The 22,702-nt window shown below is 39.9% G+C and overlaps 1 protein-coding gene across 2 annotated transcripts in view; it reads right to left on the bottom strand.

Moving 5' to 3' along the window:
* The window catches only part of NSUN7 (NOP2/Sun RNA methyltransferase family member 7), a 58,110-nt gene extending 36,156 nt beyond the window's left edge, over positions 1–21,954 (bottom strand). Inside the window, exons 1-4 of one of the 2 annotated variants that reach the window (XM_073891561.1) lie at positions 21,604–21,954; positions 20,922–21,325; positions 13,917–13,975; positions 13,408–13,538 (exon numbers count right to left, since the gene is read on the bottom strand). In XM_073891561.1, coding sequence (XP_073747662.1) covers positions 13,408–13,538; positions 13,917–13,975; positions 20,922–21,234 — 503 coding nt within the window. In that variant the 5' untranslated portion in view covers positions 21,235–21,325; positions 21,604–21,954. The remainder of the gene's footprint in view (positions 1–13,407; positions 13,539–13,916; positions 13,976–20,921; positions 21,326–21,603) is intronic. The other variant, XM_025887792.2, reaches the window with a different exon arrangement.
* Positions 21,955–22,702: the final 748 nt, after the last annotated feature.

The following is a 22,702-nucleotide window of genomic DNA, read 5'->3' as shown; positions in this document are numbered from 1 at the left end:
CAAAACTAAAATGAGATACCACCTCACACCAGTCAGAATGGCTAAAATGAACAAGTCAGGAAATGACAGATGTTGGCAAGGATGCAGAGAAAGGGGAACCCTCTTACACTGTTGGTGGGAATGCAAGCTGGTATAGCCACTCTGGAAAGCAGTATGGAGGTTCCTCAAACAGTTGAAATTAGAGCTACCCTACGACCCAGCAATGGCACTACTGGGTATTTACCCCAAAGATACAAATTTAGTGATCCAAAGGGGTACGTGCACCCCGATGTTTATAGCAGAAATGTCCACAATAGCCAAACTATGAAAAAGCCAAGATGTCCATCAACAGATGAATGGATAAAGAAGATGTGTGTATACACACACACACACACACACACACACACACACACACACACACACACACACTGGAATATTATGCAGCCATCAAAAAACCCTGAAATCTTGCCATTTGCAACAACGCAGATGGAACTAGAGGGTATTATACTAAGCAAAAGAAGTCAATCAGAAAAAGACATGTATCATATGATCTCACTGATATGAGGAATTCTTAATCTCAGGAAACAAACCAAGGTTTGCTGGAGTGGTGGGGGTGGGAAGGGATGGGGTGGCTGGGTGATAGACATTGGGGAGGGTATGTGCTATGGTGAGCACTGTGAATTATGTAAGATTGTTGAATCACAGACCTGTACCTCTGAAACAAAGAATACATTATATGTTAAAAAAAAAAAAAGAAGATAGTAGGAAGGGAAAAATGAAGGGGGGAAAATCAGAGGGGGAGACGAACCATGAGAGACTATGGACTCTGAGAAACAAACTGAGGGTTCTAGAGGGGAGGGGGGTGGGGGGATGGGTTAGCCTAGTGATGGGTATTAAAGAGGGTACGTTCTGCGTGGAGCACTGGGTGTTATACGCAAACAATGAATTATGGATCACTACATCAAAAATTAATGATGTAATGTATGGTGATTAACATAACATAATAAAATAAAATTAAAATTAAATTAAATAAAGTAAAATAGAAAAAAAGAAATCCAATAATGCTGCTTCTTTTTTATAAATATCTCCTCAGATATTTATATCAATTGCTGATTGAAAGAAATTTTATGTAGTGAAAGAGGTATGGAGGGGCACCTGGGTGGCTCAGTTGATTAGGCGACTGCCTTTGGCTCAGGTCATGATCCTGGTGTCCTGGGATCAAGCCCCGCATCAGGCTCCCTGCTCTGCCAGAAGCTGGTTTCTCCCGCTCCCACTCCCCCTGCTTGTGTTCCCTCTCACGCTGTCTCTCTCTCTCTCTGTCAATTAAATAAGTAAATAAAATCTTTAAAAAAAAAAAAAAAGAAAGTGAGGTGTGGAGTTTAGTCAGACAAATTTGAAGTTAAATTTGGTTTCTGTCACTTACTAGCTGTGTGACCTCAGGTATATTAATGAATCTCTTTTCTCAGCCTGTTTTCTCATCTGTAGAACATGGTTGACTTACCTTGCTACTAATGTGGTGATTACCAACCATGTGTGCAAAATACTTAGCACAGTGCCTGGCACATGGCAGACATTCATTATAGGCTAGTTATTGTCATAGTTGCCAACAGTGTAGTCTTGATAAGATTTTTTTTTTAAGATTTTATTTATTTATTTGAGAGAGAGAGAATGAGAGATAGAGAGCACGAGAGGGAAGAGGGTCAGAGGGAGAAGCCGACTCCCCGCTGAGCGGGGAGTCCAATGTGGGACTCGATCCCGGGACTCCAGGATCATGACCTGAGCCGAAGGCAGTCGCTTAACCAACTGAGCCACCCAGGCGCCCTAGTCTTGATAAGATTAAGGAACTTTCATGAATCTGTATCAAGTCCTTCCCAGTTCTGATTATTCCACAACAGAAAAGAAAAACAACTGGTTAGCATCACCATGAAGATCCAATGATTTTTCTTGATCTCATAGAAAATGTTTAATAAATGAGAATACAGGACTTATTCTTTTTTTTTTTTTAAGATTTTATTTATTTATTCATGAGAGACAGAGAGAGAGAGAGAGAAGCAGAGGGAGAAGCAGGCTCCCCACTGAGCAGGGAGCCCGACGTGGGACTCGATCCCAGGACCCTGGGATCATGACCTGAGCTGAAGGCAGACGCTTAACCATCTGAGCCACCCAGGCGCCCTACAGGACTTATTCTTGACCCATAATCAGCATTTTCACAGTAAGAATCTAACTGAATAATAACCCTCAAGGATAACCTTGAATGAGAAATGGAGAAAAGATACTATGTAAGAGTCAAGTACAAGCAGAGTGGTGTATGTGGCTACAGAAAGCTTAATAAGATCAAGATTCTTGTTTACTCAGGGGCACCTGGGTGGCTCAGTCAGCTAAGCATCTGATTCTTGATTCCGATTCAGGTCATGATCTCAGGGTCGTGAGATTGAACCCGTATCAGGCTCCTCATTGAATGTGGAGCCTGCGTGAGATTCTCTCTCTCCCTCTCCCTTAGCCCCTCCCCTCCCCACTCACACATGCGCTCTCTCCAAAAAAAAAAAAAAAAAAAAATTCTTATTTACTCAGTAAAATGAGAACTTTTCAACTAACAACGTGTTCCTGTGTGAACATGTGACCTGCATGAGGAGGAGAGACAGAGAGAGGAAGGAAGGGATGGGGGGGTGGAGAGAGAGATGGAAACAGAGAGGGAGAACATAGATGGGGCACTTGGGGGAGGAGAGGGAAGGTTATCAAACATTAAGACTTCTAGGGCTATAATAAAATTAGATTTGTGTAGTGCTATCTCCTAATGTCACAGAACTACAGCAAGGGACACTAAAAACAATTACATAATACATTAATGCACATCAAAAATAAATTAAAAGGGTGAGTTACTATTCTATATCACACATGTGAGATGTTTCTGAGTACACACCACTTTTAATTAAATAGCCCTTCCAAATACCTATATGGTTCGAATTTTTTTTTTTAAAGATTTTATTTATTTATTTGAGAGAGAGAGAATGAGAGATAGAGAGCACGAGAGGGAAGAGGGTCAGACGGAGAAGCAGACTCCCCGCTGAGCAGGGAGCCTGATGCAGGACTCGATCCTGGGACTCCAGGATCATGACCTGAGCTGAAGGCAGTCGCTTAACCAACTGAGCCACCCAGGCGCCCTATATGGTTCGAATTTACCATAAGTGCTATCAACTGAATTATTCAATTATTATACATAAAAATTAGAGCTATGAAGCCTAGAAAAATATATGTGTTGTGTATATGGGGGGAATAAGTACACAGAGAAATAATTTTCCAAATTTCCATATAGCAAACATTTCAGACTGAATTTTAATATATTTCAATCACACAAAAAGTAATTTAAAGTATATAAAGTTATAAAGATTTTTGTATAAATATACAATATCAGATTGAGGATAAAGACCAAATCCAAATGCTATTAGGATAACCAGACACACATTTCTTCTGTAAATGGAATACCCTGTGGCTACTAATAACTTCTCCATAGCTGTAAGATGGACCGTGATGATGAAAATGGAAGCAAATATGGCCTTTCCTCAGCATTCTTGATCCAGAAATCTATCCCCTGCTATAATTTGAACACTATCACAGAGAGTTGCTCAATCACCTGTTTGCCCCCAACCTGATATATATACAGCCAGAGCTACTTCTATATGTTACATTGTAGTTCTGTAATTCCTAAGCTTAAATCTAAAATGAACCCATTAACTACAGGACAGAATCTAAACTCTTTATCATGAAACACTCAGATATTAATAATTTAACCTGAACCAACTCCTCAGTCCTCAATTCCCACCATTCCCATCCATGAATCTATGCCTGGCCACACACGGAACTATTTTTGCCCCTCCCTGATATCATGCCACACACCCCCGCCTTCTCTCCCTCTGTCTCTCCAGCCAGTACAGTTTGGACTCTGCAATCAGATTATCTGGGTTCAAACTGTGCTTCCACCAATTACTAGCTACGTGACATTAGACAGGTTATTTAGCTTTTCTAAACTCTAGGAATTAGGAACTAGTACCTAACTTACAGGAATTGTTGCAAAGATACTTTTGAAAATGTACTTCAAAGTCAGGCTATTCAAGAAGTGATAATAATTTTTAAAAAGAAGTGATAATAATTATTATGCCTATTCTTTTAATATTGTTAACTAAGAAATGTGATCAGACCTGGCTATGGAGATTAAAAGAGAGCTTCCACCCTTAAGTAACTTATAATTTGGTGGTATAATATACATATAAACAAACAATTATAGTACATGATGAATGCTGTAAGATACACAGATAAAGAAGAAAGGAAATGTAACAGAAAAAGAACAAGAATCAGCCCAAAGGGACTTCTAAGAGGAGGAGAAACTTAAACTGTTACATGAGGTGCAAGAATTTTCCAGACCACAAGAGAAGACACAGACCGCATGAGTTTTCCAGACCACAAAGGGAAAAAAGACACACAGACAGAGGGCAGAGGACCCTGAAGATACAGGGATGTTAAACAGCAAAGCATATTTTAGAGTATGGGGTGGTGAGAGATGCAGGTCTCACAGCACAAAAAGTCTTAGGTACCATGCATAGGAAGTGAGAATTTTTTCTTCAGGAAATGGAAGGCCATTTAAGCATAGAGAAATATCAACTTGTTCATGAACAAATATTTGTGTTCTTACTATATTCCAGGCACTGTTTTATGTGCCAAAAACAAAAGGATAAGCAACGAAGATACTGTTTCTGACATCACAAAGTGTAGAGTCTGGTAAGGGGAGATAAAGCAATTATTTTTAAATGTTATAAGTATTCATGACAAGGGAAGGCAGGATACTATGGTGGCACAAGGGAGGGGCACTGCCATGGGAGTCAAGAAAAGTTTCCTGGGAGTTACATTTAGGCTAAGCCATAAGGGTAGAAGTAGGAGTTGGCCAGGAGTAAGGGAGGGGTGTGAGATGAGCTATCCAGTGTTCCAAGTAGAAGAAGCATCATATATGAAAGTATCTGCCAATTCTGAAATATGTGCCTGAGATGATGAGAGAGATGCAGAGCTCACAATGACTCATGGTCCATGGGGAACAAATATGGAAATTTGGGCATGCCAACTTTATAGGAGGGGGGCTTTGATAAAGTCCCCAGGCTTTGGATGGGGTCACCAAATGACAACCCTAGGAATAAAGTAAAAAGGAATAACTGGGGGCACCTGGGTGGCTCAGTCGGTTAAGCGTCTGCCTTCGGCTCAGGTCATGATCTCAGGGTCCTGGGATTGAGCCCTGCATCGGGCTCCTTGTTCAGCAGGAAGCCTGCTTCTCCCTCTGCCTCTGCCTCTCCCCCTGCTTGTTCTCTCTCTGATAAATAAATAAATAAATAAATAAATAAATAAATAAATAAATATCTTAAAAAAAAAAAAAAAAGGACTAGCGGGCCTTCATGAGGACTGAAACACAGCTTCCAATCATTTCAATCCCAGATTAGACTATGTCACCCGGCTTTGTTAGTGCCCTAGGTCCAGCTGTGGCCTTCCAGTAGCAAAGTAAATGCTGCCTCTAAAGGAAGATAACAATATCCTGGGCCTCAAATGAAATAAACTAATGTACAATATAAAATTATATCTATATAGTATGTCCCAGGAAACTTTACATCTATAAATAATGGCAAAAAGAATTATTCCCAATGTTTCCATTAATTAGTCTATGTAATTAGAAGTTTATTGGATTTCTAAATATAATAAAGGAGTTGCCGTTCTTTTACAGAAAAAAAGGAATAACATTTTCATATTTATTCCTATAGAGCATTGGAAAAACATAATTGAGAAAAAAGTGGATAGAAGGTAAACAGAAATATGTTTCAATGTAATTGGGTAATACATAAATACAAAAGAAAATATCCAAATCACTTGCTTATAATAGGTTTTATTCTCTTATTTTCATTAGGAACCATGTGGGTTATTTTGGAAAAGTCAGTGATGGTTCATCATGTAGTGGAGAAATGCAATTTGCTAAGAATAAAATAACAAAGAGAAACCTATGTTTTAAGAATATCGTGGCTCCGTCACAACTGCACATGTGAAAAAAAGGCATATTTCCTATATGTTTTTGTGTTGCTTTCCTTAAGTCAGGGAATGTTATTCTGCCTACCAGCTGATTATGGCAGGGCTATGACTGTACCTAGTTAATGGGAAGTTCTTACTCTTGGTCGACACATTTAGTATACCAATGTTTCCATTTATAGTAGAAACCTAGGGTTTGCATTCTAAGCACTGCTTCCCTTCTGGGAATAGAAATCCTTCTTTCCCGAAAAATGTTCCTCTCCTCCCTCCATTCATAGGATTTTCTTGAAAGGGGTCCCTGAGTGACTCAGAGTCCTTGGCCACAGATGACTGGTAGAGGGTGGGCACTTGACTCAAGGTAGGGTCAAGCAATTTTTGGATGTAGGAAGAGAGAATCAAGCCAGTCTTTCTAGTGTTGGTACTGTAAGATGTAAAGCTCCTGAGCTGTCAGCAACCAAGTTTCCCATTCTGGGAACAAAGAAAGAAAAGAAGGAAGTCAAAGCACACAGAGAAGCAGAGACTAGAGTCAGAGAATCCTGATGATATTTAAGTCATAGGATTTAGTTAGTGGAAGCACAGCCACATCACTGCCCTTCCTGCCATCTTGATGTTTAATCTTCCATAAAATACCTTATAATAAATTCTTTCTTTTGCCTAATCTTATTTGAATTGGGGTACTGTGTCAGTTGCCAGAACAGAATCCTAATACACCATTTTCCTTCAGTTTATTTTCTTCTTATTTTTTAATTGATGTATAATTGACATATAGTATCCTATTAGTTTCAGGTATATATCATAGTGAGTCAGTATTTTTAGACATTATGAAATGATCCCCAGGTTAAGTCTAGTTCATCCGTCATCGAAGTTATTAGAATATTATTGACTATATTCCTTATATCGTATATTACATCCCATGACTTATTTATCTTATAACTAGAAGTTTGTACTTCTTAACCCCCTTCACCCATTTGCTCACCCCAACCTTCCACGCCCTGGTAACCAACAGTTTGTTTCTTGTATCTATGAATCTATTTCTGTTTTGTTTGTTCATTTGTTTTGTTTTTTAGATTCCACATATAAGTGAAAGGTATTTGTCTTTCTTTGACTTATTTCACTTAGCATAACACACTCTAGGTCCATTCATGTAGTTGCAAATGGCAAGATTTCATTCTTTTTTATGGCTGAGTTTTATGTGTATGTATCTATATGTATCCCATACATATCTATGTGTATTTATATATATCCCATCTTCATCCATTTATCTATTGCTTCCACATCGTGGCTATCGTAAGTAATGCTGCCGTGAACATAGGGGTGCATATACCTCTTCGAATTGGTGTTTTCATTTTCATTGGAGAAACAACCAGCAGTGGAACTGCTGGATCATATAGTAGTTCTATTTTTACTTTTTGAGGACCCTCCATACTGTTTTCCATAGTGGCTGCACTAATTTATATTCCCACCAACAGCATACAAGGATTTGCTTTTCTCCACTTCTCTACATCCTTGCCAACACTTGTTATTTTTTGTCTTTTTGATGATAGCCAATCTGACAGGTGTCAGGTATCTCCTTATGGTTTTAAATTACATTTCCCTGATAAGTAGTGATGTTGAACATCTTTTCATGTGCCTGCTGACCATCTATATGCCTTCTTTGGAAAAATGTCTATTCAAGTCCTTTCCCCTTTTTTTAATTGGTTGTGATTTTTTTATATTAAGTTGTATAAGTTCTTTATATATTTTGGACATTAACCCTTTATTGGATGTATGATATGCAAATATCTTCTCCCATTCAGTAGGTTGCCTTTTTGTTTTGTTGATTTCTTTCTCTGTGCAAAAGTTTTTTTTTTTTTTTTTTTTTTTTAGCTTTCGTTTATTTATTTTAGCTTTTGTTGCCCTTGCCTGAGGAGACTGGTGCAAACAAATATTGCTGATGCCAAAGACTTACTGCCTATGTTTTTTCCTAGGAGTTCTATGGTTTCCAGTCTTAACACTCAAGTCCTTAATCCATTTCAAATTTATTTTTGTATATTGTGTATATGTGGTTCTTTAAACATAAATTCAATATTTTCTTTTTTAAATTTTTATTTATTTATTTTAGAGAGAGAGGGAGCATGCACATATGTGAGTGAAGGGAGAGGCAAAGGGAGAGGGAGAGGGAGAGAATCCCAAGGAGACTCCAAGCTGAGCGCAGAGCCCAACATGGGGCTCCATCCCACTATGCCAAGATCACAACCCCAGCAGAACCCAAGAGTCGGATGGCCAACCAACTGAGCTACCCAGGCACCCCTAAATTGAATATTTTCTTAATGCCAAAAGATAATCTTCAATTACTTGAATTTCTCATACAAATATAAAATCAGACATCATACTGACAACTGTTTCAGAATATTCACTAATTAAGCAAAATAGGCTAAGAGTTTCCAAAGAAGAGGTGGAAAGATTATGAGATACAAAAACCCATGAATAAGTATTTGGGGACCATTTTGGCAAATGAGAAACTGGAACATTATAGGGATGGAGAGAATTGGGGAAGACAAGAAAAGAAACATATCTGAAAAATGTAATGAATCCCCAAAGTGCCTGATTGGTTTTAACATTTAAAAATCGCTGGGCACCTGGGTGGCTCAGTTGGTTGGGCGACTGCCTTCAGCTCAGGTCATGATCCTGGAGTCCTGGGATCGAGTCCCACATCGGGCTCCCTGCTCGGCGGGGTGTCTGCTTCTCCCTTGGACCCTCCCCCCTCTCATGCTCTCTCTCTCTATCTCATTCTCTCTCTCAAATAAATAAAATCTTTAAAAAAAAACATTCAATACAAATTACCTTACCACTTAAACAGAATAAAGAAGAAAAGACAAATTATCATTCAGCCTTCCAAAATTCCAATCTCTGTTTCCTTAGTGAGACTACCGTTTTCCTCTTGGCCTGCCCTGCCCCTTCCTGTACTGCATTTGGAAAGTACAGCTAGGCATAAAGCCAGGACTATTCTAATGCTCCCCTCATTTGTATTCATTCTCTCAGGGATCCAGTTTCTGTGCTGTATTTTGTCTAATGCCCCAAATCTTTGCCTCATATATTTTGTCCAGTTTTCTAGTTGCTACAGTAGGAGGACAAGTCAAATTCAAGACACTCTCTTATGACCAAAGAATTACATTTTAAAAATACTGCTCTACCTGCCATGTAGAGTAGATTGTGGGAAAGTATGAGTTTTGGCAGGGAAAGCAATAAGGAAGCTAGTGTAGCAAGCTGGTGGCTTGGATTTGGAAGGTAGTAGTGGCAATGGAAAGCAGACAGATGAAGCATGTTTTCCAGTTGGAGTTACAGCATTAGGTATGGTATGCGCATAGGCAAGGGGAGGCAAGAAGTATCAAGGATGATGTCCAGGTTGATGTTGGTGCTGTAATGTAATGTGGAAGACTTCAGGAGGAATAGTTTTGGGTGGTTTGGAAGGATGGACTACTAACTCTTTCCCTCCTCCTCCTTCTCTAGTCTTTTTTTTTTTTTTTTTAAGATTTATTTATTTATTTATTTGAGAGAGAGAGAAACAGCATGACAGGGAAGAGGGTCAGAGGGAGAAGCAGGCTCCCTGATGAGCAGGGAGCCCGATGTGGGACTCGATCCCAGGACTCTGGGATCATGACCTGAGCCGAAGGCAGTCGCTTAACCTACTGAGCCACCCAGGCACCCCACCCTCTCTAGTCTTTCACTGCTCATTCTCCAATTCTGCCTCACAAAAGTCCAACAAATTATTTGGTAGAAACTGATTTTTGGACTAGTGTGAGGGCATGGGGAGTGAGACAGGAAATGGCTATGGTATCTTTTTATTTAACCCATGCACACAGTATTAAAAACATGATTGAGGTGGTACCTGGGTGGCTCAGTCGTTAAGCATTTGCCTTCGGCTCAGGTCGTGGTCCCAGGGTCCTGGGATCGAGCCCCACATCGGGCTCCCTGCTCAGCAGGAAGCCTACTTCTCCCTCTCCCACTCCCCCTGCTTGTGTTCCCTCTCTCGCTGTGTCTCTCTCTGTCAAATAAATAAACAAAATCTTTAAAAAAATAAAATAAAAACATGATTGATTTTTATACAAGGAATGAGTTCTTAAGGACCCTGCATATGTCCAAAATGGTAATAGGTATCATTTTATATTGTATCCCCAAAGCCATGAACAAATAAAAGGACAAGACACAAGTTGGTACATAGAGTATAAACCACAAGGGTCTCTGGTAGAGATGATAACAACAACAAAGATCAAACAGAATTTTCATACGAAGGAAATCATTCTTATTCAGCTTCTTGCTAAATAACTACTTCTCTCACCTCTTAAAATTGGTTTTTATCCTCTCAGAAACATACTAAGGTATACTTCAAGCTTACAAAGATCCTACTTCCCTGGGGACAACAGCACCCAGCCCTAAGCCCCCGGAGATCTACAGAGGTTGATCTACAGGTCAATGTCTGTCTGAGCTCAGAATCCCACTCTATTGGCTATGATGGATTGGCCCAAAGGAATGCACCCAAATCCCATGGAGCCAATCAAATTGCTGGGTAACCTAGAATTTAGAATCAGGGTATGGAGATGATAAACTAAGTTAGTCTAAATGAAGAAATTAAAACACAACTGTAACATGTAAGCTCAGGAACTGGGGTGCAAGAGTAGGGCTTTTTCCATATAGACTAGAAAGCAGAGAAGGCAGATATGCAGAGAAAAAGAGAATGGAGCAGATACTAAGAGAGAAGCTGAGATAAAAAGATTAAAAAGCAGAGATAAACAAAGTCCTAACATCTTTCCAATTCCTGACTTCATTCCCTTTCTGAGTCTTTGAGTTGCATGAGATAATCCCAGTATCTTTTTAAGAACACTTTCCATTTTTGCTCAAGCTAACTGAAGATGGCTTCTATTACTTGAAAGCTAAGACTCTTGATTAAAACACATTTTGATTAAACACATTAAAACACATCTTGATTAAAATTCATTTCTCCTGGGACTCCTGGGTGGCTCAGTTGGTTGAGCGTCTACCTTCGGCTGGGATCAAGTCCCACATTGGGCTTCTTGCTCAGCGGGGAGCCTGCTTCTCCCTCTGCCTGCTTCTCCTCCTGCTTATGCTCTCTCTCACAAATAAATAAAGTCTTTAAAAATAAATAAAATAAAATACATTTCTCCTATAGCATATTATGAATTGAGTATAGTACATAGTGGTTAACTGATTGGTTAACTGATTAATTTGGGAATAAGATTTGCATTATATAAACCTTTATTGGTTTCTGTAAGAGGAAAAACTCTTGCACTGACAAGAATGTAACCAATAGGGCGCCTGGGTGGCTCAGATGGTTGAGCGTCTGCCTTCAGCTCAGGTCATGATCCCAGGGTCCTGGGATCGAGTCCCACATCGGGCTCCCTGCTCCTTGGGAGCCTGCTTCTCCCTCTGCTTCTCTCTCTCTCTCTCTCTCTCCCTCTCTCTCTCCCCCTGTCTCTCATGAATAAATAAATAAAATCTTAAAAAAAAAAAAAGAATGTAACCAATATGTGTTAAGGCAGGAGGTAACATGGTATTTGGGGAAAGGGAAAAATCTGGGGAATCAGGAATCCTTAGACAGTAATACCTTCTGGCCCCTTTGGCCTCCTGAGCCATGGTCCTTGCTTGTCCTATTTACTGTCTTGCTAGCATTCAACTAAAAATCTACTGGATGATGAAAGCATAGTCTGGTCTTTCTTATTTGGTTAGAGTCTAGTGGCTTTCCTGGCTGACTCAGGCTAACCTCAGTTCTCATTAGGCTCACTGAGACTAAGCTGGGACTTGCATCAACGTCTCTTGAGTCCTGACTAAGTCAAACAGAAACTGGGGGAAGCTCAGCAAAGCTGAAACTCTAAGCCTGTCCCATAGCATATTGCACCACCAATTTTTCTCTGATGTATTTGGATGCCTGTCCTGGAAGGCAGTTTGCCCAGTAGTGGGATGGGCAGTGAGGTGGTGGCCCAGAAACCCACACAGTAAATGGGGTGAGATCCTTACTTATCTAACACAGAGAGTAGATACCTCTGATTGCTTTTGCTCTTCTCCATCTTACCATTTCTTACGGCTACATCTGACAGGAAACATGACTATGTCTTAACTTTAACCTTGCAGAGTACTTCAACCCAGCCCCACTATCCTAAGTAGAAGGACTCTGGATGGAGTCAGCCTTCCAATTTGAATTCTGGCCCCTCCCTTCTTGGATCTGTAGCCTTAGGGAGGTTCCTGTAACCTGTGTGTACCTCAGTTTTTCCATGTGTTAAAATACAGGTTGCTAACAGTATCCTCCTCAGAGGGTTGTTACGAAAGAGCTCCTTACAAAAGTGATTGACACATATTAAGTGCTCCATAACTATAAGTTATTATTATTACTCCATTACCTTAGTCCTCTGGCCTCATAATTTAAGTGAAACTGCTTGAATTTCCCATAACAACATAAAATCAGATACCATACTGATAACTGTTTCAGATTATTCACTAGGGAAAAATCTTCCTACAAGACTGCTGTTATTGCTATATTCTGCTTTCCATTAAGGTTCAACAACATGATAACAAAAGCCCTAACAGTAGCACTTAACATTTATTGACCATTTATTCTGTGTGTGGTTCTAAGCTAAGTATTTCACATGCATTAGTTTAATTATTTTTCCCAACCACCTTTTTAGGTAAGTACTATTATTATCCCCATAGTAAGTTTCTGCCTAGATTTAAGCTAAAAAGAAAACAAATTTAAAACTTGTTTTTTTTTTAGAGATTTTATTTATTTATTTGAGAGAGAGAGAATGAGAGATAGAGAGCACAAGAGGGAAGAAGGTCAGAGGGAGAAGCAGACTCCCTGCTGAGCAGGGAGCCTGATGTGGGACTCGATCCCAGGACCCTGGGATCATGACCTGAGCCGAAGGCAGTCGCTTAACCAACTGAGCCACCCAGGTTAGTTTGTTCTTAACTACGTAGAAGTTTGTTTGTTTTTAATTTGGCAAAGTAGTGGGTTCTTATCTCCTGTTGGAATTTTCTCATTTGATACATGTTAGATTTTTTTTAAAGAGCTATAAACAGAGCTAAATAAATAAATAATAGCTGTTTCAAATGAAGTTAAATTTACATATGTGCTAAAACTTTATTAGGAATTTTTCATGGTTTTTCACATATTTACAAGCTGGATCTTACAATTCAAGCTTTCAAAAACAACTTGATTTTAAACAGAATATTTAACCTGTTCAAGACTGTTTGTAAGGAACTCAAGAAACATAAACTTTTATGTTTTTCCTCTATAAATTTTTGACACTTATCTACACATCATACGGTATACAATTTTACCAATAATTATTTCATATAAAGTATCCTTTGCACTTTAATAATTACCTGTTAAGAAGATTCTCTACTTCTTGAACTTCTGCTATGGGCTCTTCATTATCAGAAAAGAGACGAGCTTGAAATTTTCTCTCTTGGAAATCATACAGCATCACAATAATAAGACTGCTCAAATGATCTGGCTACCAAGGGGAAACACACATAAAGGAAAGTATACAAACAATATCTAATAGCAATATTCTCCATTCCATTATTTTTTCATAAGAGAGCAGAAATATGACTATTTTTACATAGTCTGGTTGTATTGGGAGATAGAGAAGGACTTCCAAATGGAAAAAAGAAAATCCAGTAAAAAAATAAATGTTGTTAAAGAGACAATTTTTGCTATGTTCATCACAAAGAAAGGACTAGGCAGTATTAGAAGTAGGAAAGAGTTCAGGATGTGTTTTGAAGAGGTCTCAGCATTAAGCAAACTAGTTTTGATTTAAATCTAAAAGCTTTTTAGTACTTTCTAAATAACAATCATGAGACAGCTAATTATATAAAAGTTGTCTACTTACTATTGTGGTACTTGGGAGGATATAGCTGTCTATTAACATAGTTTCCAAAATATCTTGAACTGCAAGACAAGGAAAATGTCTGTTATTGAAAATACCAAAGCTGAAAATGAAAACTTTGGAATCAAAATACACTTCAGACAATACCACCAAATACTTTTACTTTCCTATCTAAAATATACCTCAATTCTTGACAAAGACTCAAATTACAATTACATGATGAATACTTGTCATCTTTGTGAATCCTGGACCCTTAGGACCCAGATTCCACATGAAATCCTAGTCAAAGGAGCATTATCTGAATAGCTAAAGTAATAATAAAGGAATTCCAACCTTTAATTTATGTCCTTTGAAAAACACTAAAGAGGATCTAATTTAAAGGTCTTATCATTTTTATGTATTGCTGGATTCAATTTGCTAATATTTTATTTTATTTTATTTAAGATTTTTATTTATTTATTCATGAGAGACAGAGAGAGAGAGAGAGAGAGAGGCAGAGGGAGAAGCGGGCTCCCAAGGAGCAGGGAGCCCGATGTGGGACCCGATCCCAGGACCCTGGGATCATGACCTGAGCTAAAGGCAGATGCTTAATCTGAGCCACCCAGACGCCCTGCTAATATTTTATTTAGGAGTTTTGTCCTATGTTTATGCTCATGAAGAATATTGGTCTGTCATTTTCTTTTCTTGTAATAGCCTTGTCAATGTTGGGATCAGGGTTATACTGGCTTTGTAAAGTAAGTGGGAAGTGTTCCCTCTTCCTATATTCTTTCAAAGAGTTTGTGGTAGATCAGTATTATTTCTTACTGAAATATCTGGTAGGATTCAGTAGTGAAGACATTAATAACATTTAATCTAAGACCCAAATGACAAGGAGTTAAGACACGGCAAGATCTGAGAGGAGAGAGCATTCCAGGCAGAGAGAGAATTGCAAAGGTACTAGGTAGAAACAAGTGGACACATTGAAAAAACTCCACAGGGTGCAGTTACAACCACTTAAACTATATACACACCATGTAACAAATGTTTTAATCAGTTGAACAGAAAGCTAAGCTAGCTAGCTTCAATTCATTCAACCTACTAAATGCACAGCACACACTGCATTTGTTTTTATTTGGGAGATGGGAAAACTAAAAAGAAGTGACTAATGGGAGCACAGACTCCAATTTCCATAGGAAATCCCTTTGGAAATCATGATACATATTTGAGCCACCAATTATGGCTGCATTATACAAGGCAATATCCCCATTTCACTTATAAGGAAAATAAGCTTTAGTTTTACAACCTAAGTACTTGCAAACCAATTCCTATCTACTTCATAGGTTTTCAGCATGGGTCTCAGAAAATATAGTCATCACTGAAGGAGTTTAAAGAAAGCAGATCTGCACAGGTCACAGAATTTTGAGCAATGGAGATGCTTAACTCCTAAGAAATAAGAGAGGCAGAATGAAAAAAATGATGATTTTGCCAACATTGCATTTTTCCTTTGAGGCCTCTTCTCTAAACTGATAGCATCTTTGGGCTGCCTTTGATACTGTGCAAAATGCATTACCTCTGCGTATCTACAATGTATGTAACATTCTCCCATAGTAATATCAACATTAAGAGCAATTGTATACTTTAGTTGGTGCTTTCTATGTGCTACACTTTGTTCTAAGTGCTTTCCATATATTCCTTGAACCCTCATAACAACCCTGTGAATTAGGTATCATTATTATCCCTATTTTATAGATTAGGAAATGAGGGAAAGAATGGTTAAGTAAGATGTTCGTAGTCACACAAATCAGGGATTCAAACCCAGACAGTCTGGCACCAAACTGTATATTCTTTACCACAACATGATGCTGCCTTTCTTCATCTTCCTCTTAATAACAAATCCGAGTGGCTAAAATGAAACACATTGCCAATGACTAATTTGAGTTGTCAGGATTTACTTGAAGATTGTAAACCTTGCCTATCCTACCTAGTTTGGCACAACATCTTGAATTCTTACTTCCTTTTCGCCACTAATTAACGCCTATTCTCTTTAGTCTGTTGAAGAGAACTCTTAACCCCCACTCCTCAGGTTTTCAACATGGAGGGGTCTTCCCTCTGCTTGTGTTTGCAGGACGTGCAGTAGAGAGGTCTACACTTCAGCTGAGTACTGGATGAGATGAGAAGTCTCTAATTCAGTAGTAAAGTATTGGCAAGCCACTTGGCTGGAGATCTAAAGCCATGTCCCCACACACCTTTTTTTTCCTCTCTCAGTGGTTCCAAAATCAAGTGTAAAGGAGGAGTACTATTTATTGGACCCCTAAAATTCACATAGCCCATCTTGTCATCCCTCCCATTCTGGAAGAAAGGTGGAAGATGTTCCTTCTTTTGACTCTCCTCTAGGTTCTCCCTCTTTATTTTTATTATGTTTTCATAGAGTTGCCTTCATGTGAGGGATCTCTAGAATCTCCACTTCAAGAATGTCAAATGTAATTATACAATACAGACAGATGCAGTTTGTGTGTGTGTGGAAGGAGGGAAACAAAATTTAAGTATTTTTTGGCAAAACTAGTAAGACTATCCACTAACATTCTGAAAGAATATTTGAAAGATGTAAACAACAGGGGAAGGAAGCTAGCATCACCAAATACAAAATCATTATACAATTAGAGTAACATGGAACCATAAAAAACTAGGATTTAGGGATGGGGTTGCTATTCTATCACCCTTTTCAACCAGATGAAATACTTCCGTTTTTCAACCTTCTTCCTGCTAGTTCCTTAGATACATCATTTAATCTCTTCTTGAGTTTCCTTCCCTTTTTCATCTGCAAAATGAGATTCCTGCATCTGAAAGGACTGGTATATCAAATGTATGAACTGTTTTTTGAATTACAAAGAGCTATGCAAATACACGGTATTATTATTGTCATTCAAGAAAATTGCTTTAACCTCTTACATGAAACCGGAGCTTATGAGGTTATTGATCTAAATCATTTTCCTAATGAATCACTATGCAATCAAGAATTAACTCAGCAGGCAGGTCATCTGGGGGGCTCAGCCTGTTAAGACTTCAAGACTTTTGATTTCGCCTCAGGTCCTGATCTTATGACCCAGCCCTAGCCCTGGGTCAGGCTCCATGCTGGTCGGGGAGTCTGCTTCTCTCCCTCTGCCCCTCCCCAACTCGTGCACAGGCACGCGCATGCTTGCTTGCTCTCTCTCAAATAAATAAATAAGTAAATAAATAAATACCTTAAAAAAAAAAAAATTAACTCAGCAGGCCTGGGTGGCCAAACCCTGAACATTCCCAGGAAAGAGTAGGAAAGAGTAGGCCCTTCCAGCTCCTAAGCCTTTGGAATATTTTACCTGATAAAAGTATCCTTGTTTATGTTGGTATTGGGCAACACAGTATCAGTGTGGCCTCTAGAAGAGCTAGAGATTGAATAAGGTCAGCCACAAGAGCACTCCTATCTACATGACTGATCCCAATAAACACCCTGGACAGCAAGGCTTGGGTGAGCTTCGCTGTACTTCCATACTGCCTTCTACATACTACAATACTTCATTTGTGTTGTCATACATTGTTGCTAAGAGAATTAAGCATTGCCCATGGACTCCATTGGAAAAAGACAATAGGAAACTTGTACCAGGTCCCTCCTGGACTCTGTCCTATGCACCTTTTTCTGGTGTTGATTTTAAATAACCTTTCACTGTAATAAACTATAACCATGAGTATCATAGCTTTGCTAAGTTCTGTGAGTCCTTCCAGTGAATCACTGACCACTGAAGGTGGTCTAGGGCACCCCATCTATAATTACTAATTCCCAAGCCATAATCAAACCATACACTAAGCATTTCCTAGGTTTTTCACTAACAGGTTTCAAAAGATTCTGAAATGAGCAGGTTAATTCCACATTCAGTTCCTGGGACTGAAAAGTTCACCAACTACTATATAAACCTAGAGAGGCTGGAGAAAGAATTAAGCCAGGAATAAGAGCAACAATTTCAGGGAAATCTTTTTCTTCAAGTGTTCTTTTTTCTTTATTTGTGGCTCATTAGTTTATTTCTTTTTTATTTCTTAAGAAATCATTTTCCAGGTTTTTTTCTTTTTTAATATTTAGAATTCCTTGAAACATCCAAAGATTCTTAAAAAAAAAAACAACAAATTGGCTGCTAGTACTCTACTTCTTTGATAGAAATAAACTTAAAAGGAATAGACTACTCTTCATTACTTTTTTTTAATTCTTTTTTTTTTTAAAGATTTTATTTATTTGACAGAGCACAAGCAGAGGGAGAGAGAGGGAGAAGCAGGTTCCCCGCTGAGCAAGGAGCCCAATGCGGGACTCGATCCCAGGACCCTGGGATCATGACCTGGGCCGAAGGCAGCCGCTTAACTGGCTGAGCCACCCAGGCGTCCCTCTTCATTATCTTCTTTAACAGAAAATTGACTTTGGGGCTATTTAGTAAAACAGGAGTAGTGGTTGTCTTCACCTTAAAAAAACATACTTGAACCCTTTAAACCTTTAAAAGGTTAATCAGATAAATACACTCTGCTTTGAAAGAGCTTACACACAAGACATCAACAAAGAGCAAACAATAAAACTGAAAAACAACACAACCAAAGGAATATACTTAACATTTATATAATTAAGAACTTTTCTCTGTCATTTTTTTCCTTCTTGTACTTCCACAGACAAAAAAAGGTAATACGATCTAATTACCTATTCACAAATTCACCAATAAAAGGGACCATTACCCAAGCTCTCTTTAGTTTGTACATTAACCTTTTCAGCATTATTGCTCCTATAAAACCAGAGAAAAAAATCCAGAATTTTATTTTCTGAACTGTGATTCCCTGAACCTATACTGTATAAGCCAAATATGAGTTTATAAAATATCATGTGCAAGTATTGGTAGAACACTGATAATACAGAAAATAAAAGTGAAATGCACAGAGCATTCCATATTTTAAAGCAAAATATCAGGCTATTATCTTAGAAGCCTAATGCATTTAGAAATTCTGGTTTTATTCTATTTGAACATTCAGAAATTATTCAGATAAGTTAAGCAAGATATTATTATTATAAGAATATAATATTTGTACCAAGTAAACAACCAAAGACATTTTAGTATTTGAACTCATATTAGAATTAGAATTTTAAAAATGAACATTTCAAGCAAAAGCAGGTTTGTAAAGGCCTATGGCAATACTTTATCAGAATGGGATTTTCTGGGTCATTAAAAAATATCAAATAGTCACGAGGCCCTTTCATAAAACGGAAATAAAGACCGAGAAAAAGAAAAAGATAATCTAGTACACATTATCACTATAGCATGGGCATCTAGTTAATGTGTTAATCTTGTATAGAATAATTTCAGGTTTTTAGTATTGATTTCTAAAGGTAGGATTCAATATTCCATTAGGAAAACAAACTGTCTCTAATAGAATTTTGGCCTTAACATTAAATACCAACTAATTAACATAGATGCCCAGTCTGCCTTTCACTGTTGCAAGGAGAAAACGTAAAAATGTTCATTTGGCTCATTATTTAAAGTGCAACAGCTTGTCTTTAAAACTACTTGGTCTTTAAAACTAATTTTAAACATTAAAGCAGGTGGAAGGAATGGATGAAACAATCTGAAACATTACACTGGAAAAGAAAAAATGGTTAAGACAGATTTAAAAAGAAAAAAAAAAAACCTCAAGCAGGAGAAAAATGAAAACTAAAGAGAAGTTGCCTCTTTTTTTTTTTTTAATTTTATTTATTTCTTTGACATAGGGAGACACAGTGAGAGAGGGAACACAAGCAGGGGGAGTGGGAGAGGGAGAAGCAGACTTCCCGCTGAGCAGGGAGCCCGATGTGGGGCTCGATCCCAGGACTCTGGGATCATGACCTGAGCTGAAGGCAGATGCTTAACAACTGAGCCACCCAGGTGCCCCGAGAAGTTGCCTCTTAACATCAAATTTTTCTCTATGTTGACAAATTCCTGGCTTCAGAGTTGAGCTGCATCATGTCTGCAAACTACCAAAATATATATATATTCACGTCTAAGTAATTAATGGATCATTTTAGTTCAACTGAACAATTGTTAACTGCCTATGTGCAAGGATGTAGAAGGCCCAGGAAGTACTATGACTAAGGAAATACATGAAAATTACTGTTGCCCTTTCAAGTTGTCTCTTTAGGAAGGGCACATGCTCAATCATTTCAGCCATGCTGCTAATACTCAAGTATTTCTGGAACTTCTTTTTTGAAACTATATTCAGTCAGTTTACAAACCAATAAAGTTCATAGCTAGTACAAAAACAAACACCTCCAGACCCTTTGACTGCTTGCTCTCACAGTATCTGGTTCTGTCCTAGAGTTAGCTCCATACTCAGAAGTTGATAAAGTTAACCACGCCTGAGGGAGTCTAAAACATTGCATCTTAAACCCTGGAGGCAAATTAGAAAGGGGCATTCTACAGAAGTTTGGAGGAATAAATTTATGAGCTCCTAAAATTAAGGCTACTGGTTATGAGTGGGATCACCTTAATTGGGGTTGATTTAATTTTGATATTCATTTTTAATATATTACACCTTTTCTTCTTAATTCCATCTCTGTTCATCTCCCCTACCCTCTTACTGGTTTTTATATTTGTGAAAGTTCATACACTGATATACAAGATGTCAACATAGAAAATGCAAAGTGATAACCCAAGGAGAGGGAACCTGTACTTGGATACTTCAGTGGATTCTTAATTCTTCCTGTTAGTGGAACTGTTTCCTTGTTCAATTTCATGACTGTGCATTACATCTACCTAAGGCCAGGCAGGGAGCTAGGCCCAGGCAGATTTGCCCTGAAAAAAACAGTGCTGGCCTGAAAGAACTTATTTTACTGGAACTCTCCTGATTCCTTGACATTTGCAACTGACCAAAGATAGGCTTACGCGTAAAAACAAAACCTGGTGCGCAGGAAGGGGCGGGGAGGTGGGAATTGCACTCCACAGATTCTCTCATTTTCTTTTAATGCTCATCTGTAAGGCTGGTACTACTCACACTTCAGGGCATTGAAAGCCAGCTCATAGGACGACCGCTGAAGGGCTTCATCCTCAGATTCAGGCAAGGACCGCAAGGGTTCATTCCCATACTTTATTAAGACTTGCTCTGGTGACTTTTCGAATCGAATGCCCTGAAAAATGTTTGCGGCCATAACGTAAACGGAGTCCGGATAGCCCGTTTTTTCGGGTAAACCAGGTGAATTTTTTTCGCTGGGTGATGCGTCACCTGATGGCGCCAGGGAAGCAAGTTGGGAGGTATCCTCCGTATTTTTTTCGTTCGAAAATTCTAGTTCACTTGTGGCATGAAGCATGTTTGCCCTTTGACTATGGTCGGTAACTCAAGGCTGAATTACAACTCAGATGTTCCAGGAAATGGTTTTCCTTGTACCGTAAGCATAGTCTCTGTGAAAAGAAAAGGTTATCTCGGTAAATCACTATTTACCAAGCAGGACCCGCTTGGAGGCCCACTTCGTTGTGGCGTTAAAGACTAAGAGGTGGCATCTCCTGGCGGATCCGAGCGTCCCATACTTGCGGCCAGACAAGACCCAACCAAACGTCCACACACTCAGGGAAGGGGGTGGGGAGGCGGTTGGGACTTGGCTCCCAAGCGACCTTTCCCGAGGCCCGTTTGGGGGTAGCGCCCCTCCCTCCCACGAGCCGCGTCTGTGGCGCCCCCTTACCCCGGAGGGCGGATGTTTCCCGGGGCTTCGGGGACGGAGACGCGGCAACCGCTGCACTTGGGGTACCGGAGGCTGGTGTCTGAACAGTGCCGTCGGGAGCCCGGGGACGGCGGGGCGGCGGCAGTTTGGTTCCAATGCAGCCTCTCCCACCGGCCTGGTTTGAGGCAGGGGGAGCCGCGACCTCCGGCGCTCGCTTCGCGGCGGTTCCCGAAAGCAGGGCGCGCCTTCTGGCTTCTCCGGGTCACGCACAGTGGTCCTAGGCGGACGCAGCGGCGGAGCGGCGTGGAGCGCAGCGCCAGGGGACCCGCGGCTCAGGCCCAGCAAGGGTCGGCCGGCCAACCGGCCGGGACCCGAGTCTCCATGGCAACCGGGAGCGGGCCGGACGCCGCCCGAGGGCTGTTCCCGCGGGATTTGGCCGGCGCCGCCTCGCCCCCGGGCTAGGGGCTCTTCCTTCCGACTTCCGTGACGCCTGTTCCAGCCCCTCCTTGAAACCGAAGACCCCTTGCACAGTGGGACCGCTCGGTCCCGAGGGTTGTCGACCTCCCCAGAACCACAAGTGGCCGCCTCTTTTCCGACCCGTCCCGGGCGGTCTCCTGGAAAGCAAGAATTTTGTGTCGCTGACAGCACTCGCCTTGGCGCGTGTAGCAGGGGCGCAGGAAATGTTATAACGGATGAATGTAGAGAGCTACTGGAAAAAAAAAAAAGGCGGAGGGGAGACGAGCCTACTTTATTTCCATACTCTTTAGAACAGTGGTTATCACATTAGACAGATTCCTACAGGGCAAGTTGGGTAAAGGTCTTTGCCAGCTTAAGACTAAGTCCCTCTTTTCCAGGAATTGCCAAAGAAAGACTTGGCTGAAATGGACCCACAAACGATCAAATTCGCCTCCCTCCATCCCCCAATTATAGCATGGAACTGGGAACAAATATAAACCTCCCCAAAGGGTTTTAATATGGCTACTTTAATTTTTTTTTAAGATTTTTATTTATTGAGAGAGAGAATGATAGAGGGCACGAGAGGGGGGAAGAGTCAGAGGGAAAAGCAGACTCCCTGCTGAGCAGGGAGCCAGATGTGGAACTTGATCCCGGGACTCCAGGG

This window comes from Callorhinus ursinus, unplaced genomic scaffold, assembly GCF_003265705.2.
Source record: "Callorhinus ursinus isolate GAN/ISIS: 27379988/994484 unplaced genomic scaffold, GSC_fseal_2.0 scaffold4, whole genome shotgun sequence".
Taxonomy (NCBI): domain Eukaryota; kingdom Metazoa; phylum Chordata; class Mammalia; order Carnivora; family Otariidae; genus Callorhinus; species Callorhinus ursinus.
This window is presented reverse-complemented; position numbering and strand designations above follow the sequence as displayed.